We start from the raw sequence: 24,007 nt of genomic DNA, 5'->3' as shown, positions 1-24,007 counted from the left end.
GATGGTCTACCATATTAGATAAACCTAATTTATTATTTTTGTAATTTTATAATGTTCAAGAAAAATATGTGCTTTCACATAGAAAGAAAAAATATAATATAATATAATATCTAGAAAAATATGTGGAAGTGCTTTTTTTGGATATTCTGCCATCTTCAGGAAGGATTATAATTTATGACTCAGATATATAATAAATAATATTTATTGAATTACTTCAATTGATTTACTGGATTACTTCCTGTGGACTGTGTTTGAGGCTAGAGTAGTGTGGTATGCAAGCAACTCATGGGAGGCTGGATCAATCATTACCAGCAACTGGTGGTTACAAATGGGGTGCTCTTATAATATCTCTGTAAACAATCGTCCAATTTTCAAAATTCAAAGTGGGTATTTGTTACTAGTTGAAGGCTAACTTTTGCATTCATCAAGTACACTCTCAATCTAACAGATCACAGTTATTCGGAAATGTTATCTAAACATGAAACATTTATTAAAATGTGTAAATAATAAATAATCTGTCGTGGTGCTACAATTCTTATGCAGGCCGCTAGGTGGCGAGCTGCTAAATTCTCTTGTTCCTTGCTCCTCTCTTACAGTGCACCGCTTCCAAGATATTTTTCAGTAGAAATATTTCCAATAGAGGTCTTATTGAAATAGAAGACAACATATCTTGAGCAATTCATAATCAACACCAAGCAAAAACTACTGAAGATAAATTGATGAAAATTTGTATACGTGTTCTTGCCGTGCAACTGCACACAAAAAAGGATTTTTTGAAATTCCCAGTTTAAAGGGGTAAAATGGGGTAAAGGTGTAAAATGGAGTAACAATGAAATGTATTATTATTTAATTCCATGGTAACAAATGAAGATATCAGCTTGATTTTTGTATGTGTGCAATCTTCTTGTGAATATCTAAAAACCAATTTCTACATTTTTTGAAATTCCGAGTTTCAAAGAATAAAATGGATTTTTGAATTTTTTAGAAACTTTGCTATTTTTTTAATTTCTCAGCAACAAGTGAAGAAATCAATCTGATTTTTGTGGATATAATCTTCATGTAAATATACCAAGTTCTAGATTTTTGAAATTTGAAAGGGAGTGAAGAAAGGTAATAATTTTTAACAATGATTGCAAATTTTTCCAATACTGATTATACTAAACGACATGTTTAGTAGATCTGGGCTTGCAAATACTCTTCAGATAAATATTTAAAAAGATTTTCGGGTTTTTTTTAATTACAGTTTTTTAAAGGGGTGTGCAGGCGCTGTGACTCAACCAACTCAGTCAGTGCCACCATTACTGTATATGCACCCAGGCTGCACCTGTCTTTAGTTACTTGACTAAAAAACATAAAATAAAAAGATTAAATGCTATGGGAAATGCAAGTAGCCATATAGTGCAGGTGAAGCTGTGACGGAAAGCTAGTACTATTACATAAAGAGGTAGAGGGATTTTGTTTGTTCGGGATAAACAAAAAAAAGTACTTGATCAATCGCAACCAAATTTTTACCCATGTTTCCTGGAATAACAGAGAAGGATTAAATTTACCATAAATAAAATAATATTAAATAGATTTAAAAAAAATTCTGTTTTATAATAATGGGTGCCAGTCCACCTGGAAAATTGGGAATGTTGAGTGAAGCAAACTCTGTGGCAATGGGGTAGTTCCCTTAGTCCTGAGTAGTCCCTGAGTTGGCTAAGGGATTCACCTGGGCTAACTTGAGCTTCGAGGGTCCAGGTTTTGGCTAGACAGACCGGCTAGTATATATATAAGAGGGGGTCCAAAAAAAAAGTAATCACTGTCTGCTAGTCCATATCTCATGACAAATTTGACTTGATGTGACAATTTCTGGCACTGAGAGAGAGAGTTATGGTATGTGTTCAAAATGCCTATCAGCAGCTTCTATACAACACCCATGATACCGAACTATGGCTGTTAGTGTATTTGGCATAATGGCAGCACATAACTGTATGATCTTTTCATATCGGTACACATCATTCTTGATGGTCTCCCAGAGGTGTCAAATCTGGAGACCGAGGTGGCTACTTGACAGCACCAGTGTTGGATGGCAGGCAAAATTCTTCTCTGAAGCATATCAAGATATGTCTCACCAGTTATGTTACCCTTGAAGAAAGCACCAATCAAACCATGCACTGATAGACCACATTATACAGCAACCCCTGGTAGATTCACTGCCCTGTCCACATGAGCGTGAGGATTTTCAGGAGCTCATTTGACATAATTGTGACAATTCACAGTACCATTAAGTTTGAATTGCGTCTCGTCAGTCCACACAAACTTCGCTGTAAATTCCTCATCCTCGCCAACCATGTTCTGAAACCATTCACAGTACCCATCCTTCGATCTGGGTCATCCTCGTTCATCAGGTGTAGCAGTTTTGGAATGTCCATTTTCTACTTTGCACTTGTCAGAATGCATATTACACTTGAATGGCTTGCCCTACTTTTGTACACTTCCTGATTCACTGATTTTTGTGATGATCGGGTGAAATGTTGCAACACCGCAGCACTGGACGCTGAACTTGTAGCTGTTCGTGGTCGGCCAGATCTTTCCTTGTTCCAGACTCTCTCTGCCATTGCCATTGTACCTTATGAATTCCGGAATTGCCATTGTACCTCATTAATGTTCCCATACCTCCAATATCACTTTAGTACAGCCATACGTTCAAGATATGATAAGCGAAACTCAGCCATTGTTGCTACTCGACTGTCTTCTGCTGCACTGCCTGGCTGGCATGACTATGACTGGCTTTTTCTACCACCAACCACCTGTGCATGCACAGTGTAAATTGCCAGCTCTATCTACCACAACAAATTTAATAACTTACACTACACTACACATTAGATTAGTGAGTGTAATTTTTTCTGTTTAGATATTATTTAATTACAAAAAAAGTGAGTAGATTTTTTTGGATCCCTATATATATATATATATATATATATATATAAATGTAAATGTAATTTAAGTTTATTTTCTTCTTGATTTGTATGTATTTTACTTAAAAATATTATCTTTATTAATTTCTGGGTTAAACAATCAACTGTACAAACTTATAAATTAAGTATACAATGTTTCACTTAGAATTCTCTAAGCTTCCTCAGGTGACAATACACATTCATATACACATCATACAAAATTCTCTTACATACTAAGAAATTAACTGGTCTACCCATCCTAGGTAATAACAATATTTTATCCCCACCCTTGTTGTAATAGATGCCCCTACTCATACCTGACTCATCTTATCTTTATATAACTTCATTGCTATTCCCTGTGTATTGCACATACCTGTGTCTTACAATGCACATATTTTTCTCAAAAATGACAAACATTAAATATTATTTTCCTTAAAACTAAATTTACAATATAAATATGATTTTTTTAAATTAAATTAACATGTATGTTGCTTAATCTGGCTGTGTCCATTCTATTGTTGACAGCATTTGCATTTTTCTTGATGTATATCATTTCTAGAGTGGTCCTTTTATATGTACTTTGTTCTTTGTGTAATATTTTGGTGTTGTTGAAATTAAAAAAGTGTTTATGTTCTATTGTATGTTTTGTGAGTGCTCTCACTTCCTTTTTTTCTATATTTATGAGCTTCTATTCTATTTTTAAGGTATTGAGATGTTTGTCCAGTGTACAATGCGTTAAAATCTTTACATGGAATGCTGTATAGTACGAGTGTGATCAAAAAATACGATGAATGAATTTTTATAGCGGCAACTGCCGACGCTACATCCATATGCTGCAATTTGTCCAATAGCGTGATCAACTGAGACAGGCAGGGACAAGTTGTAACACGTTCAAGCTTACCAGTCAGCTGCCAGAGCCGCTTGAGTGAGGTTATGTTTATCGTGTCTGTCGCGCAACATGGATTTTGAACAACGCATTAACATTAAGTTTTGTTTTAAGTTGCAAAAGAGTGCCAAAGAAGCTCACGAAATGTTAGAATCGGTGTACGGCGATAATGTGGTAACTTTGAAGACTGTGTACAAGTGGTATGACCGATTTAAAAACGGAAATGAGTCTGTTGAAGACGAGCAGCATGCGGGACGTCCAGTAACCTCAAAAACAGTTGAAAATGTGCAAAAAGTGGAAACAATGGTTCGTTCAAACAGGCGAATGACTATTTGAGAGCTATCGGAAGACCTTAACATCTCATACGGATCCGTTCAAAGCATTTTAACTAATGAATTGCAAATGAGATGAGTGAGTACAAAATTTGTTCCCAGACTTTTGAGTGACGAACAAGAAGGAAAATCGTGTGTCAATTTGCATGGAGTTGAAAGGGCGTCTTCATGCAGATCCAGATTTCATGGCCAAAATTGTAACTGGAGATGAAATTTGGGTCTATGGCTATGACCCTGAGACCAAAATGCAGAGTTCCCAATAGAAAACCAGTTCATCTCCTCGCCCTAAAAAGGCACGTCAGTCAAAATCCAACATCAAGGTCATGCTCGTTTTTTTTTTCAATAGTGAGGGCATAGTGCGATCAGAGTTCGTTCCAAGGGGAACAACTGTAAACTCTGAATTTTATAAGGGTGTACTGCAACGTTTGCGAAACGACGTACGAAGAAAGCGACCAGAAAAATGGACCAATGGCTTCCTTCTTCACCACGACAACGTGCCCAGTCACACCTCGCTTCTCATTCGCAAATTTTTGGCCGAAAAAAATATTCCTGTCTGTCCACATCCGCCATACTCACCAGATTTAGCACCATGCGACTTTTGGCTCTTCCCAAAAATTAAAACTGTGCTTAAAGGAAAACGTTTTGACTCCATTGGTGACATTAAGAGGGCCACGACCGAGCAGCTGAAAGCCCTTCCGAAAGACGCCTTCCAGAAATGCCTCCAGTCATGGAGTCAACGTTGGGATAAGTGCATTGCTAGCCAAGGACAGTATTTTGAAGGAGATTAAATCGAATTCTATGTAACCTTATTACTTTTCTTAATAAAAAATTATTCACCGTATTTTTTTATCACACCTCGTACGTGGCTTGTTGATTTTTTCTATTGGTGATTTTAATTTAGAATACATACTATTCAGATTGTTGTAATTTTGATGGACAATGCGAAATCCTTTTGTAGCAATTTTTTAATATTTTCTGATATCTGCATATGATGTGTGTATGAATGTGTATTGTCACCTGAGGAAGCTTAGAGAATTCTAAGTGAAACATTGTGTATTTAATTTATAAGTTTGTATAGTTAACCCAAGAAGTTAATAAAGGTAATATTTTTAAGTAAAATATGTCTTTGTATTGTATATATATATATATATATATATATATATACATACATACATACATACACAGGTGTCCTACAAAGAAATGAAGAAACTTATAGGACATCTTTTACTGGTGAAAATAATGAAAAAAAGTCATATAAATATAGGTCTGGAAATGCTTTGTTATCTAGTTATGGCTAGAAAAAGATTTCACCTTGTTTTCAGCTCTTCTAGTGAGAGGCTAATGGGTAGGTTAAATTTAGATGTAGTAGCAGTTAGTGAGGTTCAGTGGGAAGAGGAAAACAACTTCTGGTCAGGTGATTTTAGTATAATTAACTCTGAGGCAAATAAAGGGCAGGCACTAGTAGGTTTTGTAATGAACAAGAAGATAGAGCAGAGAGTAGAGTATCTCAAAAAGCTTAGTGATAGAATCATTGTAATCAAGATAAAATCAAAATCTAAGCTGACAATGGTTGTTAACATCTATATGGTCTACAACTGCCCATGATAACGATGAGGTAGAGTCTGTATATGAAGAAATTGACAAAGCAGTTAAACACATAAAAAGGAAAAAAAATTTAATAATAATTGAAGATTGGAATGCAAGCATTGCAAAAGGCGAGGAAGGAAATATTGTGGGTGAATACTGGCTGGCCAAAAGGAATGAAAGAGGGGACCAACTTCTTCAGTTTTGCACAAGGTATAATTAAGTAATTGCCAATGCCCAGTTTAAAAATCGTAATAGAAGAATATATACATGGATAAAGCCGGGCAGATACTGCAAGGTATCAGATAAATTATATCATGGTTAAACAAAAATTTATAGAAATCAACTTGTTGACTGCAAAGCATATCCAGGAGCAGACATTTATAGCAACCATAATTTAGTGATAATGAAGTGTAGATTGGGGTTTAAAAACCTGAAGAAAAGGTGTCAAATGACTGAGTAAAAAAGATAAGGTAGAAAATGTAGAAGAAGAATGGGAGAATGTTAAAAAGGAAATTCTTAAATCAGCAGAAGCAAACTTTTTTCCTGTTTAACCTCTAGGAATTACTGTTCAGGTATTACTTCAGAGGGTTAACGAGAATGATGTGTATGAGTGCAGTCTCAGTTTGACCATTCCTGAGATGTATGGTTAATTGAAACCCAACACCAAAAAACACCGGTATCCATGATCTAGTATTCAAATCCGTATGAAAGTAACTGCCTTTACTAGGACCTGAATGCTGGAACTCTTTACTTCCAGATCAGCTGATTTGGGAAGACCTGTTCACCACTAGACCAACCTGGTGGGTTAGCAGAAGCAAACTTAGGCGAAACAAAGAGAACTGTTAGAAAACCATGGATAACAGAACACATATTGCAGCTGATGGATGAGTGTAGAAATTATAAGAGTGCTAGTGATGAAGAAGGTATAAGGATCTATCTACAGGTAAGAAATACTATATATAGGAAGTGCAAATTAGCGTAAGAAGAGGAGATTAAAGAAAAGTGTTCAGAAGTGAAAAGAGAAATGATGATTGGTAAAATAGACGGAGTATACAGGAAAGTTAAGGAGAATTTTGTGGTACATAGATTAAAATCTAATAATCTGTTGATAAGAAATCTAATAAGAAAAGGTTGATAGGTGGGTGGAATATATTGAAGAGTTATATGGAGGAAATGAATTAGAGAATGGTGTTATAAAGGAGGAGAGGAAGTCGAAGAGGATGAACAGGAAGATGCAATACTGAGATCTGAATTTAATAGAGCATTAAAAGATTTGAATAGCCTAAAGGCTCTGAGGATAGACGGTATACCTGCAGAATTACTATGCAGTGCAGGTGAAGAAGTGATAGATTATACAAACTGGTGTGTAATATTTACAAAAAAGAGGGGAAGTTCTGTCAGACTTAAAAAAAATGTTATTGTCATGATACCAAAGAAAGCAGGAGAAGATAAATGTGAAGAATACAGAACAATTAGCTTAACTACTCATGCATAAAAAATTTTAACTAGAATCCTGTGCAGAAGAATTGAGATGAGAATGGAAGAAGTGTTAGGAGAAATTTAGGAAGAAGTGTTATAGAACGATTGCTAATATTTACAGGAACCAAACTGCAATGCTAATAATCGAAGAGCGTAAGAAAGAAGCAGTAATAAACAAAGGAATCAGGAAGGATATTCCCTGTCCCCATTACTTTCTAATCTTTCCATAGAACTAGCAGTTAATGAGGTAAAAGAAAAATTTAGATCTGGATTAACAGTGCAAGATGAAAAGATAAAGCTGCTACGATTTGCTGATGTAGTAACTCTAGCTGAGAGTAAAAAACAATTAGAAGAAACAATGAATGACATGGATGAAGTCCTACGCATTAACTACCACATGAAAGTAAACCAGAACAAAATGAAAGTAATGAAATGTACTAAAAATAAAGTAAATGGATCACTGAATATAAAAATAGAATGAGAAAAGACTGTGGAGGTAGAAAAATTTTGTTATTTGGGAAGTAGAATTACTAAAGATGGATAAAGCAGGAGTGATATAAAATACTGAATAACACAGATGAAATGAGCTTTCAATCAGAAATATAATTTGCTTGCATCAAAATTTAATTTAAAAGTCAGGAAAACGTTTTTGAAAGTATATGTTTGTTAGCATTATATGGAAGTGAGACTTGGACAATCAGAGTACCTGAGAAGAAAAAGTTAGAAGCTTTTAAAATGTGGTGCTATAGAAGAATGATAAAAATCAGATGCGCAGATAAAGTGACAAATGAAGAGATGTTGCAGCAAATTGATGAAGAAAGATGCATTTGGAAAAATCTAGCTAAAAGAAGAGACAGACTTATAGGCCACATCTTACGGCATCCTGGAATAGTCGTTTTGATATTGGGGGGACAGGTAGATGAAAAAAATTGTGCAGGCAGGCAATATTTGGAATATGGAAAACAAATTTTTAGAGATGTAGTGTGTGTAGGTGGTATACCGAAATGAAACAATTACCTTGGAAAGCTGCATCAAACCAGTCATATGGCTGAAGACAAAACAATAACAGTGACGAACATTGTGTGATTCAGCATATTCAGTGTAGTCCAGGCACTAGTGCAAGGTGAATTTCATGTTGCACTGGTTTGTCAAAAAACGAAGTGTGGCACATCCTGTGGAAAGAAAGTCTTTATTCTTTCTGCCTGCAGAAGGTTCAAAATTTGTGGCCAACAGATTACCCCCAGTGGTTAAACTTCTGCCATTGAGATCTAGACAACACATCTAGTGGCTTGAGATCTAGTGGCTTGATGAAGCCACTATTACATGAAAAAAATAGTCATTTATGGAGCCAAGATAATCCACTTTGTACTGTGGAAACTAGTTTTCAACAGATTTCACGTAATTGTTTGATGTGGCATTATTTATGACAAAATCCTGGGAGCATTTGTTTTTAATGGAAACCGTACGGGAGATGCCTATGTTCATTTCTTGAAAAATAATTTGTCAACGCTTTTGGAGGATGTACCTTTACAAACTAGATTGCAAATGATTTTCCAGCATGATGGTGCAACACCACATTTTTATTTAGTAGCTAGAAATCAGTTGAATGCTAATTTCTTTCTTAAACTGGATTGGATGCAGTAGACCAATCAGTTAGCCACCATGATCACCTGACTTAAAGTCACTAGATTACTTCATTTGGGGCCATATGAAAACTATAGTATACCAATAAAAGGTTAGTACTAAAAAAGAGTTACTCATTAAAATACAAAATGCTATTGAATTTTTGCGAAACGATTCTGAGATGATACGGAAAGCCACTGGAAATAATTTACATTGGGCAGAGTGCTGTACACTGTGAAAAAGAGAATTTCAAACAATTTCTGCAACTAAGGTTTGTTATTCTGTTAACATTTATCATTTTATGTATTCTACTTTTTTGTTTTACTGTATTAAGAATAATATTTATTAAATACAGAATAATATGATTTTCTGTGTGTTTTTCTTTAATGAAAAACTAATTTTTAAAAGTTTTTATTTACTTTTTGATGGCTGTATTTACATTAATTTTCTCAGAATTAAATTCTTTACAAGTTTTGTAAAGTATATAATATCTTCTGTATTTATTAGTCATTTAACAAAGCTGTTGTACTACAAACCTAAAAATAACTTCTTTTTTGACATCAAATTTTGTGTTTTATGTCAGATATTTTAAAAACTGCTGTTCTGGGAACAGCATTTTAAAAGTTACAGTTCTGAGAACTGTTTTAATTTATTTCCCAGCTCAAATTACATAAGAAACCACCAACTTTACTCCTTAATTTGGGTCTCAAAAATTTCAGTAGGGTTTCTTTTTATTAGAAGAGCCAAAATCCAGACGAAATCTTTCACTAGCCATAACTTGAAAACAGATCATTTCCAGACCTATGTTTATGTGATCTTTTTTCACTATTTTCACAAATAGAACTTGTCCTAGAAGTTTCTCAATTTTTTCGTGGGACATCCTGTGTGTATGTGTGTATATATATATATGTATTGTCGCCGAATGGCTTTGACAGCACATGGCGCTTTAAAACCTTGTAGTAGTAGCCCTGAGAAGGGCTGTTGTTGTTGTTGATTGGCTTCGACAGCGTGTTGTAATTTATAACCTTGTGGTAGCCTTGAAAACGACCATTTTTGTTAGCTCTGAAGAACTGTTGGATCTGGAAGCTGGTCTCCAGTGAAGTTGACTTGGCTATATTCAGGGAGTTGTGATTCGTCCATTGAAATCAGTCTGGGCTTCCGCTCAGCAGCAGTTGGGTCCCCACTACAGCATGGCAGTGGTGGCCCCCAGAGCCCTGCAGTGTTGGTTGTCTTTCGCCGGTGCAGCCGAGACAGTTCTTCCTGAGCTATCCTGCACTGTGCCAGCTCCTGCTGCTGAGTCCGCCGGCCAGGGCGATTGAAGCCCAGAGAGCTGGAGTAGAAAGGTAGCATTCATGTCCAGTGGCTCCCTTAGTGTGCCAGCCAGGCCTGCCACTCTGGTGGGGATGTTGGCATCTGCCGGGAGGTCCCATGTTGAGGTGGCCAGGGAACTTCTGTTTTCTTCTTCTTCTTCTTGGTCTTCTCCAGGTGGTGGTTGATGATGAATTAGAAATTCACTCTCGTGCACGCTCTTTTATTGGAGCCTGAGAGTGGTGGGGCCGCAGCGCCGCTATGGTGTGAGAACTGCGCGGCAGGAGTGACGCTTGTAACAGCGGGTATGTGTACTACACTCCTGCTGACATCTGAGCTGCTACCATTTCCATCTGCTATTATTAAATTAGGCATATATGTGGTAACAGTTTATAATACTTTATTTTTCAATAAGTAGGTTAGGATTATTTCATATTTGAATGAATTAACGCTTTTTATATGTTTATTAATTTAATTCTTGTTTTTTAGAGTTTCAGTTACTGAGCATAATATTGTGTTCTTGTTAGTGTTCATTTTGAAAACAAGTGATTTTTACATTGATTTGTCTTTTGAAGATTTTTTTATTTATGAGAAAATTGAGAATTATATTACTGTAATTATTAAATAAATTTCATAACTATTGTTATTTTAAATAGATTTGTTAAGTTCTATTTATTTAAATTGTGATGCCAAGCTTGACATTGTGGCTGTAAATATTTTTTTTTCTTTTTATAGGTGTGAGTTTTATTTGAGTATAGTACAGATTGATTACAACAAATTATTTAGTAATCTTCAGGTTTTAGGTGTGAAATATTTTATAGTTTTCCAATAGGTTTTCATGAATATCTATTTTGGAGTACATGAGTGTGCTAGTTATAGCAGAGTTCCATTGAACTCTTCAGGAGAAATGTGGTAGCTGATAAGGGAGAAATGAAAACATAATCAACACTACCTCATTTGAGGGTTTTGGTAAAGTTTTTGTGTATAATTAGTTACTACAACTGTACTTGTAGTTTCAATTTGCTTGCCTAAATCCTACATCTTAGAGGTGCAACAGGTAGTACATTAAGCTAATTGGATTTACTAATATTTCTCATGTTGCTGTAGTCTTTTGTTTTAATTAAATGTGGTTTAATCATTCTAGTGGTCTGATAGTCTTAAGAAAGTGTATTCAGCTATATACATGCATTCATTTATATAAATATACATATAAACATGAGTGTATTATAAATATTAATAATCTACTTAAAACTGTTTACAACAAATATTTTCAATTAATTTAGTTAATTAAATTTATAGAGATACTGTACACTAAAAGTAACAAAAGAAATTTACTCTTGAGAATTATTTTTGTTTAATAAGATCAGCACCCAAAAAAGATAAAATTGACAATAGAAAGTACGCCAGTCTCCTCACAAATTACAAAGTATTCATTTTTCTTCAACCTTACTGCTCGATCATGGCCTGACATGCAGCATGTTATATTTTTACTTGCTTTATTTTAATTCTCAATGTTTTTTTTTTAATTTTTTTTTCAGTTTTTCTTCATCTTTGTCCTCAAATCTTGCATCCTTAATTTAACATACTTCCTGACATTGCGGATTGATGAAATTTTGCACAGTTATTAAGGTCGGGTGACAATACAATATTCCACCATTACTTTTGCAAACATCCCCCGTACTGGGGTAAATTTATAAAATGTATGTAAGCGGCAAAAAAAAGTTTTGTTAATTTACAATTGTATTTCAATAATCAAAAATTTCACTATTTTGTTACTTTGTATAGTAAATGTTTGATTGAAAATTTGTTTGATATTTTATAAATATATTAAAAAAATTTCAATATATGATGTTATCTCTTGAAATCCAAATTAACCTACTATTTAAACTCGTGCAATGTATTGTAACAATTTGATTGAAGTATGACTAAAAAGTGTAAAGCAAGTTTTTAAACATTTTTGTAATATTACATTCAAATAACTTACATGTTTGACTAATTCTTCTTGTTATTATATAACCTGCATGTGGAATGAGACCTTTTAGTAGTTTTTTTTTATTACAATTAGTTTATTTTACTCGTATTGTAAGAGTTTTCTCTTTACAGAGGCCACACATATCCAGTTTGGTGTGTAGATGTTGGGCTGTTAGGACTACATATTGCCACTGGATCACAAGATCGTACTGTACGGGTTTGGAATTTAGATAGGACATATCCTCTTCGAATTATGTCAGCTCACACACAGGACATTAATGTAAGTAAATTCATTACACATTTAGGTTTTTCATTGTAAATTATTATTATAGTATCCTGCTGTATTTTTAAAATATTTAAATTATAATAAGATATAAGATTTTTATATATTATTATAAGATATTAAAATTAACAAGACTATATTTTATATAATATATTTGGTGTCTACACAGGAAAAATGTTACAGTTTAAAAGTTTTTTTATTTAAAAGATAAACCGATGTGCTAATTTTGTAATTTTAATTTTTATATTAACGTATATTAATTTTGAGTGCAGTATCAAATAAAGGTATTTTAGTTAACACATAATTTTATGAGTTGTGTATTATATATATTTACATTATGTTGTCACACCATTTTTTGGACAGCTGTTACAAAAAAAAACATAATAAAAAAAAATTATGTTATCCATCTTTTATTTATCCACTTCTGTAACAAAAAAATTTGAAAAATTCACATAGTTTCCTCCTTGTTACCAACACCAGTAGAATAGAATGGACATTTCTAATTAGGAATTATAAAGGGTAGAAATTGTGTTTTTTTTTTGCTTTAATTTTCAATAATTATATCATTTCTTTATGGTATATTTTGATGCAGAGAAAATTTTTCCAATATTACAAAATTAAGATAATGATTATTATTTAGGTGTCTTTTTAGTGTTGTTGCTAAAAAAGTGTTGCATTTGATAAAAAGATAAATACTACTATTAAAAAAGTAGTGTTTAGTTCTGCATTTGGCTATTAAATACATTTCTCTCAACCTTATTTTTTTTAAAAAATTCTAATTTTGTACTTTGATTCCAAGGTAGATCATGGTGGTTCATTTTTTTCAAGAGAGCTATGAGAAATTTCTTATATTTATGTTATGTCCATGTTTAGTAAAAGCAGTCTGGTGTGACGTGACTTTATGATAAAATCCAAAACATGAAACAACTATTGTCATAAAAATAAAAAACTAAATCCTTCTTCAGTAACAAAATAATAAAGCAATAAGAGTAAAATTTTACATAAGAAAAAGAAGTAGCATTTTTGCATACATATGAAAGAAAATGTATTTTGACAGAAAGTACTGTAGAATTAAGCTTCTGCAACCAATAGAGTTTAAAATTTATCTGTGTCTTGCATTATGAGAACCTTCCATAGAAAATTATATAGTAACTTACTTCATGGTGGACTGTATTGAGCATTGAATAAGAATTTGTGAATCTGTTTAATCTAGTTCAATGTATTAATGGTATGCATGCATCTGTTACAATATTAAATTTGTCTACACGCTACTTCCATAATTAATAGATTGTTCATAATCGATACTATTAAAAAATTGAGTGTGTGTGTGCGTGCACGCACGTGTGCGAATGCATAATTTTAATAGGAAATCAACCAAAACAATTGTTATATAATTGTTACGTTCCACTTTGCCATTGGGTGCTACTACCTAGCGAGGGCTAGAGTCTCCACGACAAACTTTGTCAGATGATTTGATCATGCCATGTCTGACGTCATAATGCCGCAGGGTGTGGTCATCCAAGGCGGTCACATCATACTCTTAGTCTGGATGGACTCTATTCTTTGTTCGGATGAACGTTAGATTTAATGTTGTATTTAATTTTATATTTTTTTTATTTTTATATATCAAGTTATACATTATGTTACAATTCATTTCGTTAACTGTCAAGACGACAATTTATTAAACCATTATTAGCAACAAGGTGTTGTTTTCATTTATCAGCTATGAACATAAAATCCAACCTCGCTCTAAAATCTACCACAATGTGTTAACGGTCTTCAGGCGAGATCGTTCATAACCATAATAGAGGACCAAAAATGAACTGATGACACCAGTTGGCACTTTGCATCAAACTTGATAATTTTCAAATAATTGAGGTCAAAGGTCAAATAGAATAAATTTTACACTGCTTATTTTGAGTTTATTTGAATTATTATTTTTTTTGTATAAATTCACTTCTGTAAATATTTATTTCTAGTGAATGTACTGATAAAGACTGATTACATTGATTAGAAAGAACATTGTAGGGAGAAGATTATCCAGTGGTAAATTCTGATGTGTGTGATATATATACATGTGATACGTGTGATATATTAGTTAATTACAAAGTATAAACTTATTCAGCCACTCCAGAAGTACAGAAATAAAGAACACTCTTGCCTTACTTTTCTCTTTCCATCAAAGTGCTTTCGGGTCTAAGCCCATCTTCAGTAATGTTGTTTTTTTAAAAATTAATGTATTTTTTCTCTCTTCACATTTACATTTTTGATAAGTTAAATTTTTAGAATAAATATTTGTTCAGTCAGTAAAACGTTTTTTTTTAAATGTTTAAATGTTAATACTTAAAATTTCTTTAACATTTTATCTAATGTTAATACAGTACCGTACTGATTATCTGATTTATTTATTTAAAATTTATTTTCAGTGTATTACCAATTTAAATAATATTTATAAGAATGTTCCAATCAGATTTTGTCCGGATTCATTAGGCTATATTTAATATATGTGTATATATATTTGGCTGTCTTATGTAGGTTTATATTTGTATATGTAAAATCTTTCTAAAATTTCTAATTTTTTATTATTACTTTCCTGTTCAGTGTTTACTTTTTTTTTAATTACTTCTAAATTATTTTCCAAACTAGTTATATTATGTTTCTTAATTATTAAACGGACTGAAATGTTCATTAAATCTATCTTTAAATGATCTATTTGTTTTTCCAATATATATTTTTTTCACAATTATTGCATTTTATTTTATAAATACCAGAAGAATTGTATTTATTATTTGCTATTTTATTATTATAATATTTTAAAGGTTTTATTATATGATTATCAGGTTTATATTTTTTATCATTATAAGCATTAATTAAGTATTCTATAATTTTATTTGTGTAGAAGAAATTTATATAAATATTTTCATTATGGGTTTTAATGTAGTGATGTTAATTTTATTGAGGTAATTTATCCATTTTTTACAACTATTTTATTGCTATATTTATATTGTTTTTAAACATTTTAATTTTATTTGTGGAGTGGCTGAATAAGTTTATATTTTGTAATTAGCTAGAATTTATGTACAGAGGAAGTATGGACTACAAAAAATTTAATTTAAATCACTTAATAATAAACACTGTGCAAGTTTGTTCTATAAATTTTAATAAAAAAATTTTTTTAATTAAAACTGATAACTAAGTATGCAGAAATAAATATTAAAGTTTTTCAACATAATAATATTATATATAAAACTAAAACGTTTGTACAGAATTTCAGGATAAAGCAGGAGATAAATTATGCTTACTGTAGGAGAAACTGTATAAATATTGAATTATACATTATGCATTTGAATTTATATTTAAACCTTTTATTAAAAGGTTTGGGTAACATCATATTCAAATATATCTATGATTATATAAAAATTAACATTAATACATACAAAAAGTAAATAATGAAAACAAATTATAAAAAAAATAAATAATTTGATAAAAATGAAAAACAGTAGTAATGTTGCAATATATAATAATGATAACAATTATAATACAAATCAAATAATAAATAACAGAATAACTAGAGTTAATTAAACTTACACAGATGTTGATAATGTACAAGATAAATCAGATAAATTTAATATAAATGACAATTTAGTAAATTTAACAAAAGTTGTTTTTCAAGATGAAGAAAAATTAGTAATTCCAAATTCATTTAAATTCAGCTTACCAGATGATAATGTAGGTAAAGTTATTAAAAGCACGGTAATAGAATCAGATTGTAATATTGGTAAAATTAATTGTACTAATGAAGAAAAAGATAAAATAAAAAATGTGATATAAGCAATAAAATCAATAAATTTAAAAACAAAGTTGATAAAAAATTTATTCAATATGAAAAATCAATAATAAATAAAATCAAAATATATAAACTAAAAAATAAATTAAAATAAAATAAATGTATAGTAATAAAATCTGTTAAAGCAGGAACTCCCGTTACTATTATTTCTATTGATAAATATGATTCAATAAATAAATATATAAACGAAAACAGTTTTTAAAAAAAATCAGTGACCCAATTGAAAAATTTCTAAGAATTACAAAAGAATTTATAGTTAAATACAAAGAAATATTTAATTATAGTAATAAATTAAAATGCCATAGCAGATTATACCCATATAAACCTTATGCCCCAAAACTTACCAGTCTGCCTAAATTACATTGAGAAGGTATCCCAATGAGAATATTAATCAATTTTAAAACCTCTCCTAGTTATATAATTACCAAAATAATTGATAAAATAATTAGATCAAAAATTAAATTAGAATATAAATATAATATAAAAAACAGGTATGAGTTAATTTATAAATTAAATATAAGTAATAAAAAAAAAATGATAAGCTTTGATATAAATGTCATGTACCCCAGGATTCCCATTGATTATACGATTTCATTAATAAAAAAACAAATTAATAAATACAGGTGAAGACCAAATATTTATAAGTAATATTATAATAATAATTAGAAACATTTGTAAATAAAATTATATTGAATTTAATGGTACATGTTATGCACAAGAAAACACCTTACCTGTGGGTTTCCCCTTATTTGCAGTAATGTCAGAAATTTATCTACAAGAGTTTGAAAGTAAAATTGTCTGTGGTATAAATCATATGCATAAAATTTTATTATGGGTCAGATACGTAGATGATCTTTTAGTTATATATGAACCAAGTATAAATAATGAACACAAAATACTTTTTTTTTTCCTCCTCTATGAATCATGAGACCTTGTCGTTGGTGAGGGGGCTTGAGTGCTCAGGGATACAGAGTAGCTGGACCGAAGGTGCAACCATATCGGAGAGGTATCTGTTGAGAGCCAGACTAAGGAATGATTCCTGAAAGAGGGCAGCAGCTCTTTCAGTAGTTGTTAGGGGCGTGAGTCACAATGACTTAAACGGCCATATCAACATCACTCAGTCCTCTGAGTACTGCGCAGCTGAAAGCAATGGAAAACTACAGCTGTTTTCTTTTTTTCCAAGAAAATGTGGCTCTCTGCATTTTCAAAAGCAATAATGGAGGCGCCTTCCTTGGTAAAATAGTCCCCCGTTCGGATCTCCAGGTGGGGACTACTAAGGAAGGGGTCACCAGAAAAGTAAAAAATAACATTCTACGAGTCGGAGCGTGGAATGTTAGAAGCTTAAAAAAGGTTGGTAGGCTAGAAAATTTAAAAAGGGAAATGGATAGGGTAAACGTGGATATAGTAGGAATTAGTGAGGTTCGGTGGGAAGAGGAAGGCGACTTTTGGACAGGTGACTTTAGAGTAATTAACTCAGCGTCAAATAATGGGCAGGCAGGAGTAGGTTTCGTGATGAACAAGAAGATAGGGAGGAGAGTGGAGTATTTCAAGACGCATAGCGATAGAGTCATTGTAATAAGGATAAAATCAAAACCTAAACCGACAACGATTGTTAACGTCTATATGCCTACAAGCGCCCATGATGATGATGAGATAGAATGTGTATACGAAGAGATTGATGAAGCAATTAAGCATGTAAAAGGAGATGAAAATTGAATAATAGTTGGAGATTGGAATGCAAGCATTGGAAAAGGCAAGGAAGGAAATATAGTGGGTGAATACGGGCTGGGCAAAAGGAATGAAAGAGGGGACCGACTTATAGAGTTTTGCACGAAGTATTATTTAGTAATTGCCAACACTCAATTTAAAAATCATAATAGAAGAATATACACTTGGAAAAAGCCAGGCGATACTGCAAGGTATCAGATAGATTATATCATGGTTAAGCAAAGATTTAGAAATCAACTCGTTGACTGCAAAACGTACCCCGGAGCAGACATTGATAGCGACCATAATTTGGTGATAATGAAATGTAGATTGGGGTTTAAAAACCTGAAGAAAAGGTGTCAGATGAATCGGTGGAATTTAGAGAAGCTTGAGGAAGAGGAGGTAAAGAAGATTTTTGAGGAGGACATCGCAAGAGGTCTGAGTAAAAAAGATAAGGTAGAAAATGTAGAAGAAGAATGGGAGAATGTTAAAAAGGAAATTCTTAAATCAGCAGAAGCAAACTTAGGCGGAATAAAGAGAACTGGTAGAAAACCTTGGGTTTCAGACGATATATTGCAGCTGATGGATGAACGTAGAAAATATAAGAATGCTAGTGATGAAGAAAGTAAAAGGAACTATCGGCAATTAAGAAATGCTATAAACAGGAAGTGCAAACTGGCGAAAGAAGAGTGGATTAAAGAAAAGTGTTCAGAAGTGGAAAGAGAAATGAACATTGGTAAAATAGATGGAGCATACAGGAAAGTTAAGGAAAATTTTGGGGTACATAAATTAAAATCTAATAATGTGTTAAACAAAGATGGTACACCAATATATAATACGAAAGGTAAAGTCGATAGATAGGTGGAATATATTGAAGAGTTATACGGAGGAAATGAATTAGAGAATGGTGTTATAGAGGAAGAAGAGGAAGTTGAGGAGGATGAAATGGGAGAAACAATACTGAGATCTGAATTTAAGAGAGCATTAAAAGATTTAAATGGCAGAAAGGCTCCTGGAATAGACGGAATACCTGTAGAATTACTGCGCAGTGCAGGTGAGGAAGCGATTGATAGATTATACAAACTGGTGTGTAATATTTATGAAAAAGGGGAATTTCCGTCAGACTTCAAAAAAAGTGTTATAGTAATGATACCAAAGAAAGCAGGGGCAGATAAATGTGAAGAATACAGAACAATTAGTTTAACTAGTCATGCATCAAAAATCATAACTAAAATTCTATACTGAAGAATTGAGAGGAGAGTGGAGGAAGTGTTAGGAGAAGACCAATTTGGTTTCAGGAAAAGTATAGGGACAAGGGAAGCAATTTTAGGCCTCAGATTAATAGTAGAAGGAACATTAAAGAAAAACAAACCAACATACTTGGCGTTTATAGACCTAGAAAAGGCATTCGATAACATAGACTGGAATAAAATGTTCAGCATTTTAAAAAAATTAGGGTTCAAATACAGAGATAGAAGAACAATTGCTAACATGTACAGGAACCAAACAGCAACAGTAACAATTGAAGAACATACGAAAGAAGCCGTAATAAGAAAGAGAGTCCGACAAGGATGTTCCCTATCTCCGTTACTTTTTAATCTTTACATTGAACTAGCAGTTAATGATGTTAAAGAACAATTTAGATTCGGAGTAACAGTACAAGGTGAAAAGATAAAGATGCTACGATTTGCTGATGATATAGTAATTCTAGCCGACAGTAAAAAGGATTTAGAAGAAACAATTAACAGCATAGATGAAGTCCTACGCAAGAACTATCGCATGAAAATAAACAAGAACAAAACAAAAGTAATATAATGTAATAGAAATAACAAAGCTGTACCACTGAATGTGAAAATAGGAGGAGAAAAGATTATGGAGGTAGAAGAATTTTTTTATTTGGGAAGTAGAATTACTAAAGATGGACGAAGCAGGAGCGATATAAAATGCCGAATAGCACAAACTAAACGAGCCTTCAGTCAGAAATATAATTTGTTTACATCAAAAATTAATTTAAATGTCAGGAAAAGATTTTTGAAAGTATATGTTTGGGGCGTTGCTTTATATGGAAGTGAAACTTGGACAATTGGGGTATCTAAGAAGAAAAGATTAGAAGCTTTTGAAATGCAGTGCTATAGGAGAATGTTAAAAATCAGTTGGGCAGATAAAGTGACAAATGAAGAGATGTTGCAGCAAATTGATGAAGAAAGATGCATTTGGAAAAATATAGTTAAAAGAAGAGACAGACTTATAGGCCACATACTAAGGCATCCTGGAATAGTCGCTTTAATATTGGAAGGACAGGTAGAAGGGAAAAATTGTGTAGGCAGGCCGCGTTTGGAATATGTAAAACAAATTGTTAGGGATGTAGGATGTAGAGGGTATACTGAAATGAAACGACTAGCACTAGATAGGGAATCTTGGAGAGCTGCATCAAACCAGTCAAATGACTGAAGACAAAAAAAAAAAAAATACTTTTAAATAAATTAAATTTTTTTCTTGAAACACTGAAATTTACATATGGAATAGAACATAACAGACAAATAAAATATTTATAGATAAATATTAAAATAAATGAAAATAATCAAATAATAACTGGAGTATATAAAAACCTATCTCAAACGAAATGGTTATAAATAAAAATTTCGACCATCCTTGGTTTCAGAAAATTAATATTTTTAAAAACATGATAAATAGAGCGATAAAATACACAAACGATAAACAAGAATTGTATAATGAAATAAATAATATAAAGAATATATCTGTAAAAAATGAATATGATACCTCATTGATTAATAATATATATAAAAATATATAATTCCAAATATTTCAATAAAATTAACATCACTACATTAAAACCCTTAAATGAAAATGTAAACAACAAAAATATTTATATAAACAACTCCTACACAAATAAAATTATAGAAAATTTAATTAATGCTTATAATAATAAAAAATATAAACCTGCTTATAAACCTGATAATCATTTATAATAAAACATTTAAAGTATTATAATAATAAAATAGGAAAAAATAAATACGATTCTTCTGGTATTTATAAAATAAAATGCAATAATTGTGAAAAAAATATATATTGGAAAAACAAATAGATCATTTAAAGATAGATTTAATGAACATTTCAGACCATTTAATAATTAAGAAACGTAATATAACTAGTTTGGAAAATAATTTAGAAATAATTAAAAAAAAAGTAAACGCTGAACAGGAAAGTAATAATAAAAAATTAGAAATTTTAGAAAGATTTTACATATAATTACCTATGCACGTACCAAAAAAATATACCAAAAAACCCAATCAAAAAGTCAAAAAACACAAAGCAATTTGACACATGTCCTACTTGTACCAAGTCTCTTCCTCAACTAATTAAAAATACTTCTTTCTTTCTTTCTTTTTCCTGTTTAGCCTCCGGTAACTACCGTTTAGATAATTCTTCAGAGGATGAATGAGGATGATATGTATGAGTGTAAATGAAATGTAGTCTTGTACATTCTCAGTTCGACCGTTCCTGAGATGTGTGGTTAATTGAAACCCAACCACCAAAGAACACCGGTATCCACGATCTAGTATTCAAATCCATGTAAAAATAACTGGCTTTACTAGGACTTGAACGCTGTAACTCTTGACTTCCAAATCAGCTGATTTGGGAAGATGCTTTAACCACTAGACCAACCGGTCGGTTAATTAAAAATACTTAAATAATACAAACATCACTACATTAAAACCCATAAATGAAAATATAAACAATGAAAATATTTATATAAACTATTTCTTCACAAATAAAATTATAGAAAACTTACTTAATGCTTGTAATTATAAAAAATATAAATCTGCTTATAAACCTGATAATCATATAATAAAATATTTAAAATATTATAATAATAAAATAGTAAAAAATAAATATGATTCTTCTAGTATTTATAAAATAAAATTCAATAATTGTGAAAAAATATATATTCGAAAAACAAATAGATCATTTAAAGATAGATTTAATAAACATTTGAGGTCATTTAAAAATAAAAAATAGGTTTCTCAAATGTTGCAGACCATTTAATAATTAAGAAACATAATGTAACTAGTTGGAAAATAATTTAGAAATAATTGAAAAAGTAAACATTGAACACGAAAGTAATAATAAAAAATTATAAATTTTAGAAAGATTTTATGTATATATAAATATAAACCTATATAATGTAGCCTAATATATATATATAATATAGCCTAATGAATCTGCAGACAAAATTTGATTGGGACATTCTTATAAATATTATTTAAGTTGATAATAGATAGATAAGAAATTTTAAAGAAATAAATCAGATAATCAGTACAGTACTGTGACATTGGATAAAATATTAAAGAAATTTTAAGTATTAACATTTTAAAATTTTTAAAAAAACTTTTTACTGACTGAACAAATATTTGTTCTAAAAATTTAACTTATCAAAAATGTAGATGTGAAAAGAAAGAAAAAAAGATTAATTAAAAAAAAAACATTACTGAAGATGGGCTTAGAAGGAAAGAGAAAAGTAAGATAAGAGTGTCCTTTATTTCTGTACTTATGGAGTGGCTAAATAAGTTTACATTTTGTAATTAGCTTGAATTTACATACAGAGGATATATGGACTACAAAAAAAAATTTAATTCAAATAAATTAATATATATATATATATATATATATATATGTATGTGAAAGTTTGTGTGTCTGTCTGTTTGCAACAGCATCATGCAAGAACCAATCGACCAATTACTTTCAAATTTTCAGGATACATTTGTGTTATCCCAGGGAAGGTCTTAAGCCATAGGTTGACACCCTAGCCCTCTTGTGGGTTAAGACATTAAAGGAAAAAGAAAAAAATTAAATCTTGTAAGAATATTAAATATTTTACAGATATTCAAAAAAGAAAAAAGATTACCCATTTTACTACTTCATTATATTTCTGTTGCAGAATGTAATAATGAAGTAAAAGGATTAATTCTTTTTTCTATGATGAATTTCTGTAAAATATTAAATACTCTCATAACTATGAGGATAACAACCGTGTCAATGGTCCATGGGCAGAGTCCCTGGCCCATCCTGGCTGTGTTTTAATAAAATTTTGAATAGTCCTCTGTTGTTTGTCTTTTATTTCTTGTTTGTACATGGTGTTGTCTGCTGTGGTCATTAACCATTAATAAATGCCAACAGATTGCAGGGATAGTACACCTCTTATATACGCCTGTACATGTTAAGTTACCTCATAACTTTAGAGATCTATAGAAACTGTAGGTAATTAATATAGCTTCTACCATTGGCATTTTATATATACTTTATATCTTTATATTTTCAAGATTTTATTCCCTGATATGTACAAGGTGTTTTATACCACGAGGTTATAATAGGGAATGTTGTGTACCAACTCATGGGGACTAAGCATATTATTATTCTTTTATTGTATTAAGCTGAAATTATTCATCATTCACAAACTTTAAAAACTTACAACATAATTTATAAAGTATAAACATAAAAGTTGATATGTATTTATAAATACAAATATAATGCAATGTTCATTCATATTATTAAAATGATAAAATAGTTCATATTATATAGGGTGCCGCACGAAATGATCCAATATTTATTTTGGCAATAACTATTTAGGTTAATAAATTATTAATGTGTTTTAGGTTGGCAGAAGTGACAGCAGTTCATGAATATTAGTTTCTTCTCTTTCTGCATGTGCTGTTTGTGTATCGTTCCAAGATGGCTAACAAAAGAAGACTGACTGTTGAATAGCGTGTAAAGACTGTGTTGGTTTTAAATGAAATAAAAAATGTGGTGCTTACACAAAGGTGGTTTCGTTCCTCTTTTCCTACTTGAAGGTAGGAAAAGGGGAACTCATTTAAAACAACACTTAGACTTTACAAAAAATGTAATAGTGATGGTTTAGTATTTCAGAATAAGCAGGCCTGCTGATGTTCGTTCTCCAAAGAATGTCGGCAAAGCTGTCAGAGCAGAGTTGCTGAGGAGACCAGGCAAATCTAGAAAAAAAACAGC

At 31.4% G+C, this 24,007-nt stretch overlaps 1 protein-coding gene across 3 annotated transcripts in view; it reads left to right on the top strand.

Annotated features, from left to right (window-relative positions):
• The window catches only part of LOC142323137 (TAF5-like RNA polymerase II p300/CBP-associated factor-associated factor 65 kDa subunit 5L), a 118,654-nt gene that overhangs the window by 73,510 nt on the left and 21,137 nt on the right, over positions 1-24,007 (top strand). For all 3 annotated transcript variants that reach the window (XM_075362393.1, XM_075362394.1, XM_075362392.1), the window contains one exon: positions 12,258-12,405. In XM_075362393.1, coding sequence (XP_075218508.1) covers positions 12,258-12,405 — 148 coding nt within the window. The remainder of the gene's footprint in view (positions 1-12,257; positions 12,406-24,007) is intronic.

The sequence above is a fragment of the Lycorma delicatula genome, chromosome 4 (assembly GCF_047948215.1).
Source record: "Lycorma delicatula isolate Av1 chromosome 4, ASM4794821v1, whole genome shotgun sequence".
In the NCBI taxonomy this organism is placed as follows: domain Eukaryota; kingdom Metazoa; phylum Arthropoda; class Insecta; order Hemiptera; family Fulgoridae; genus Lycorma; species Lycorma delicatula.
Note: the sequence above shows the minus strand (reverse complement) of the source record. Positions and strands in the feature narration are given on the sequence as shown.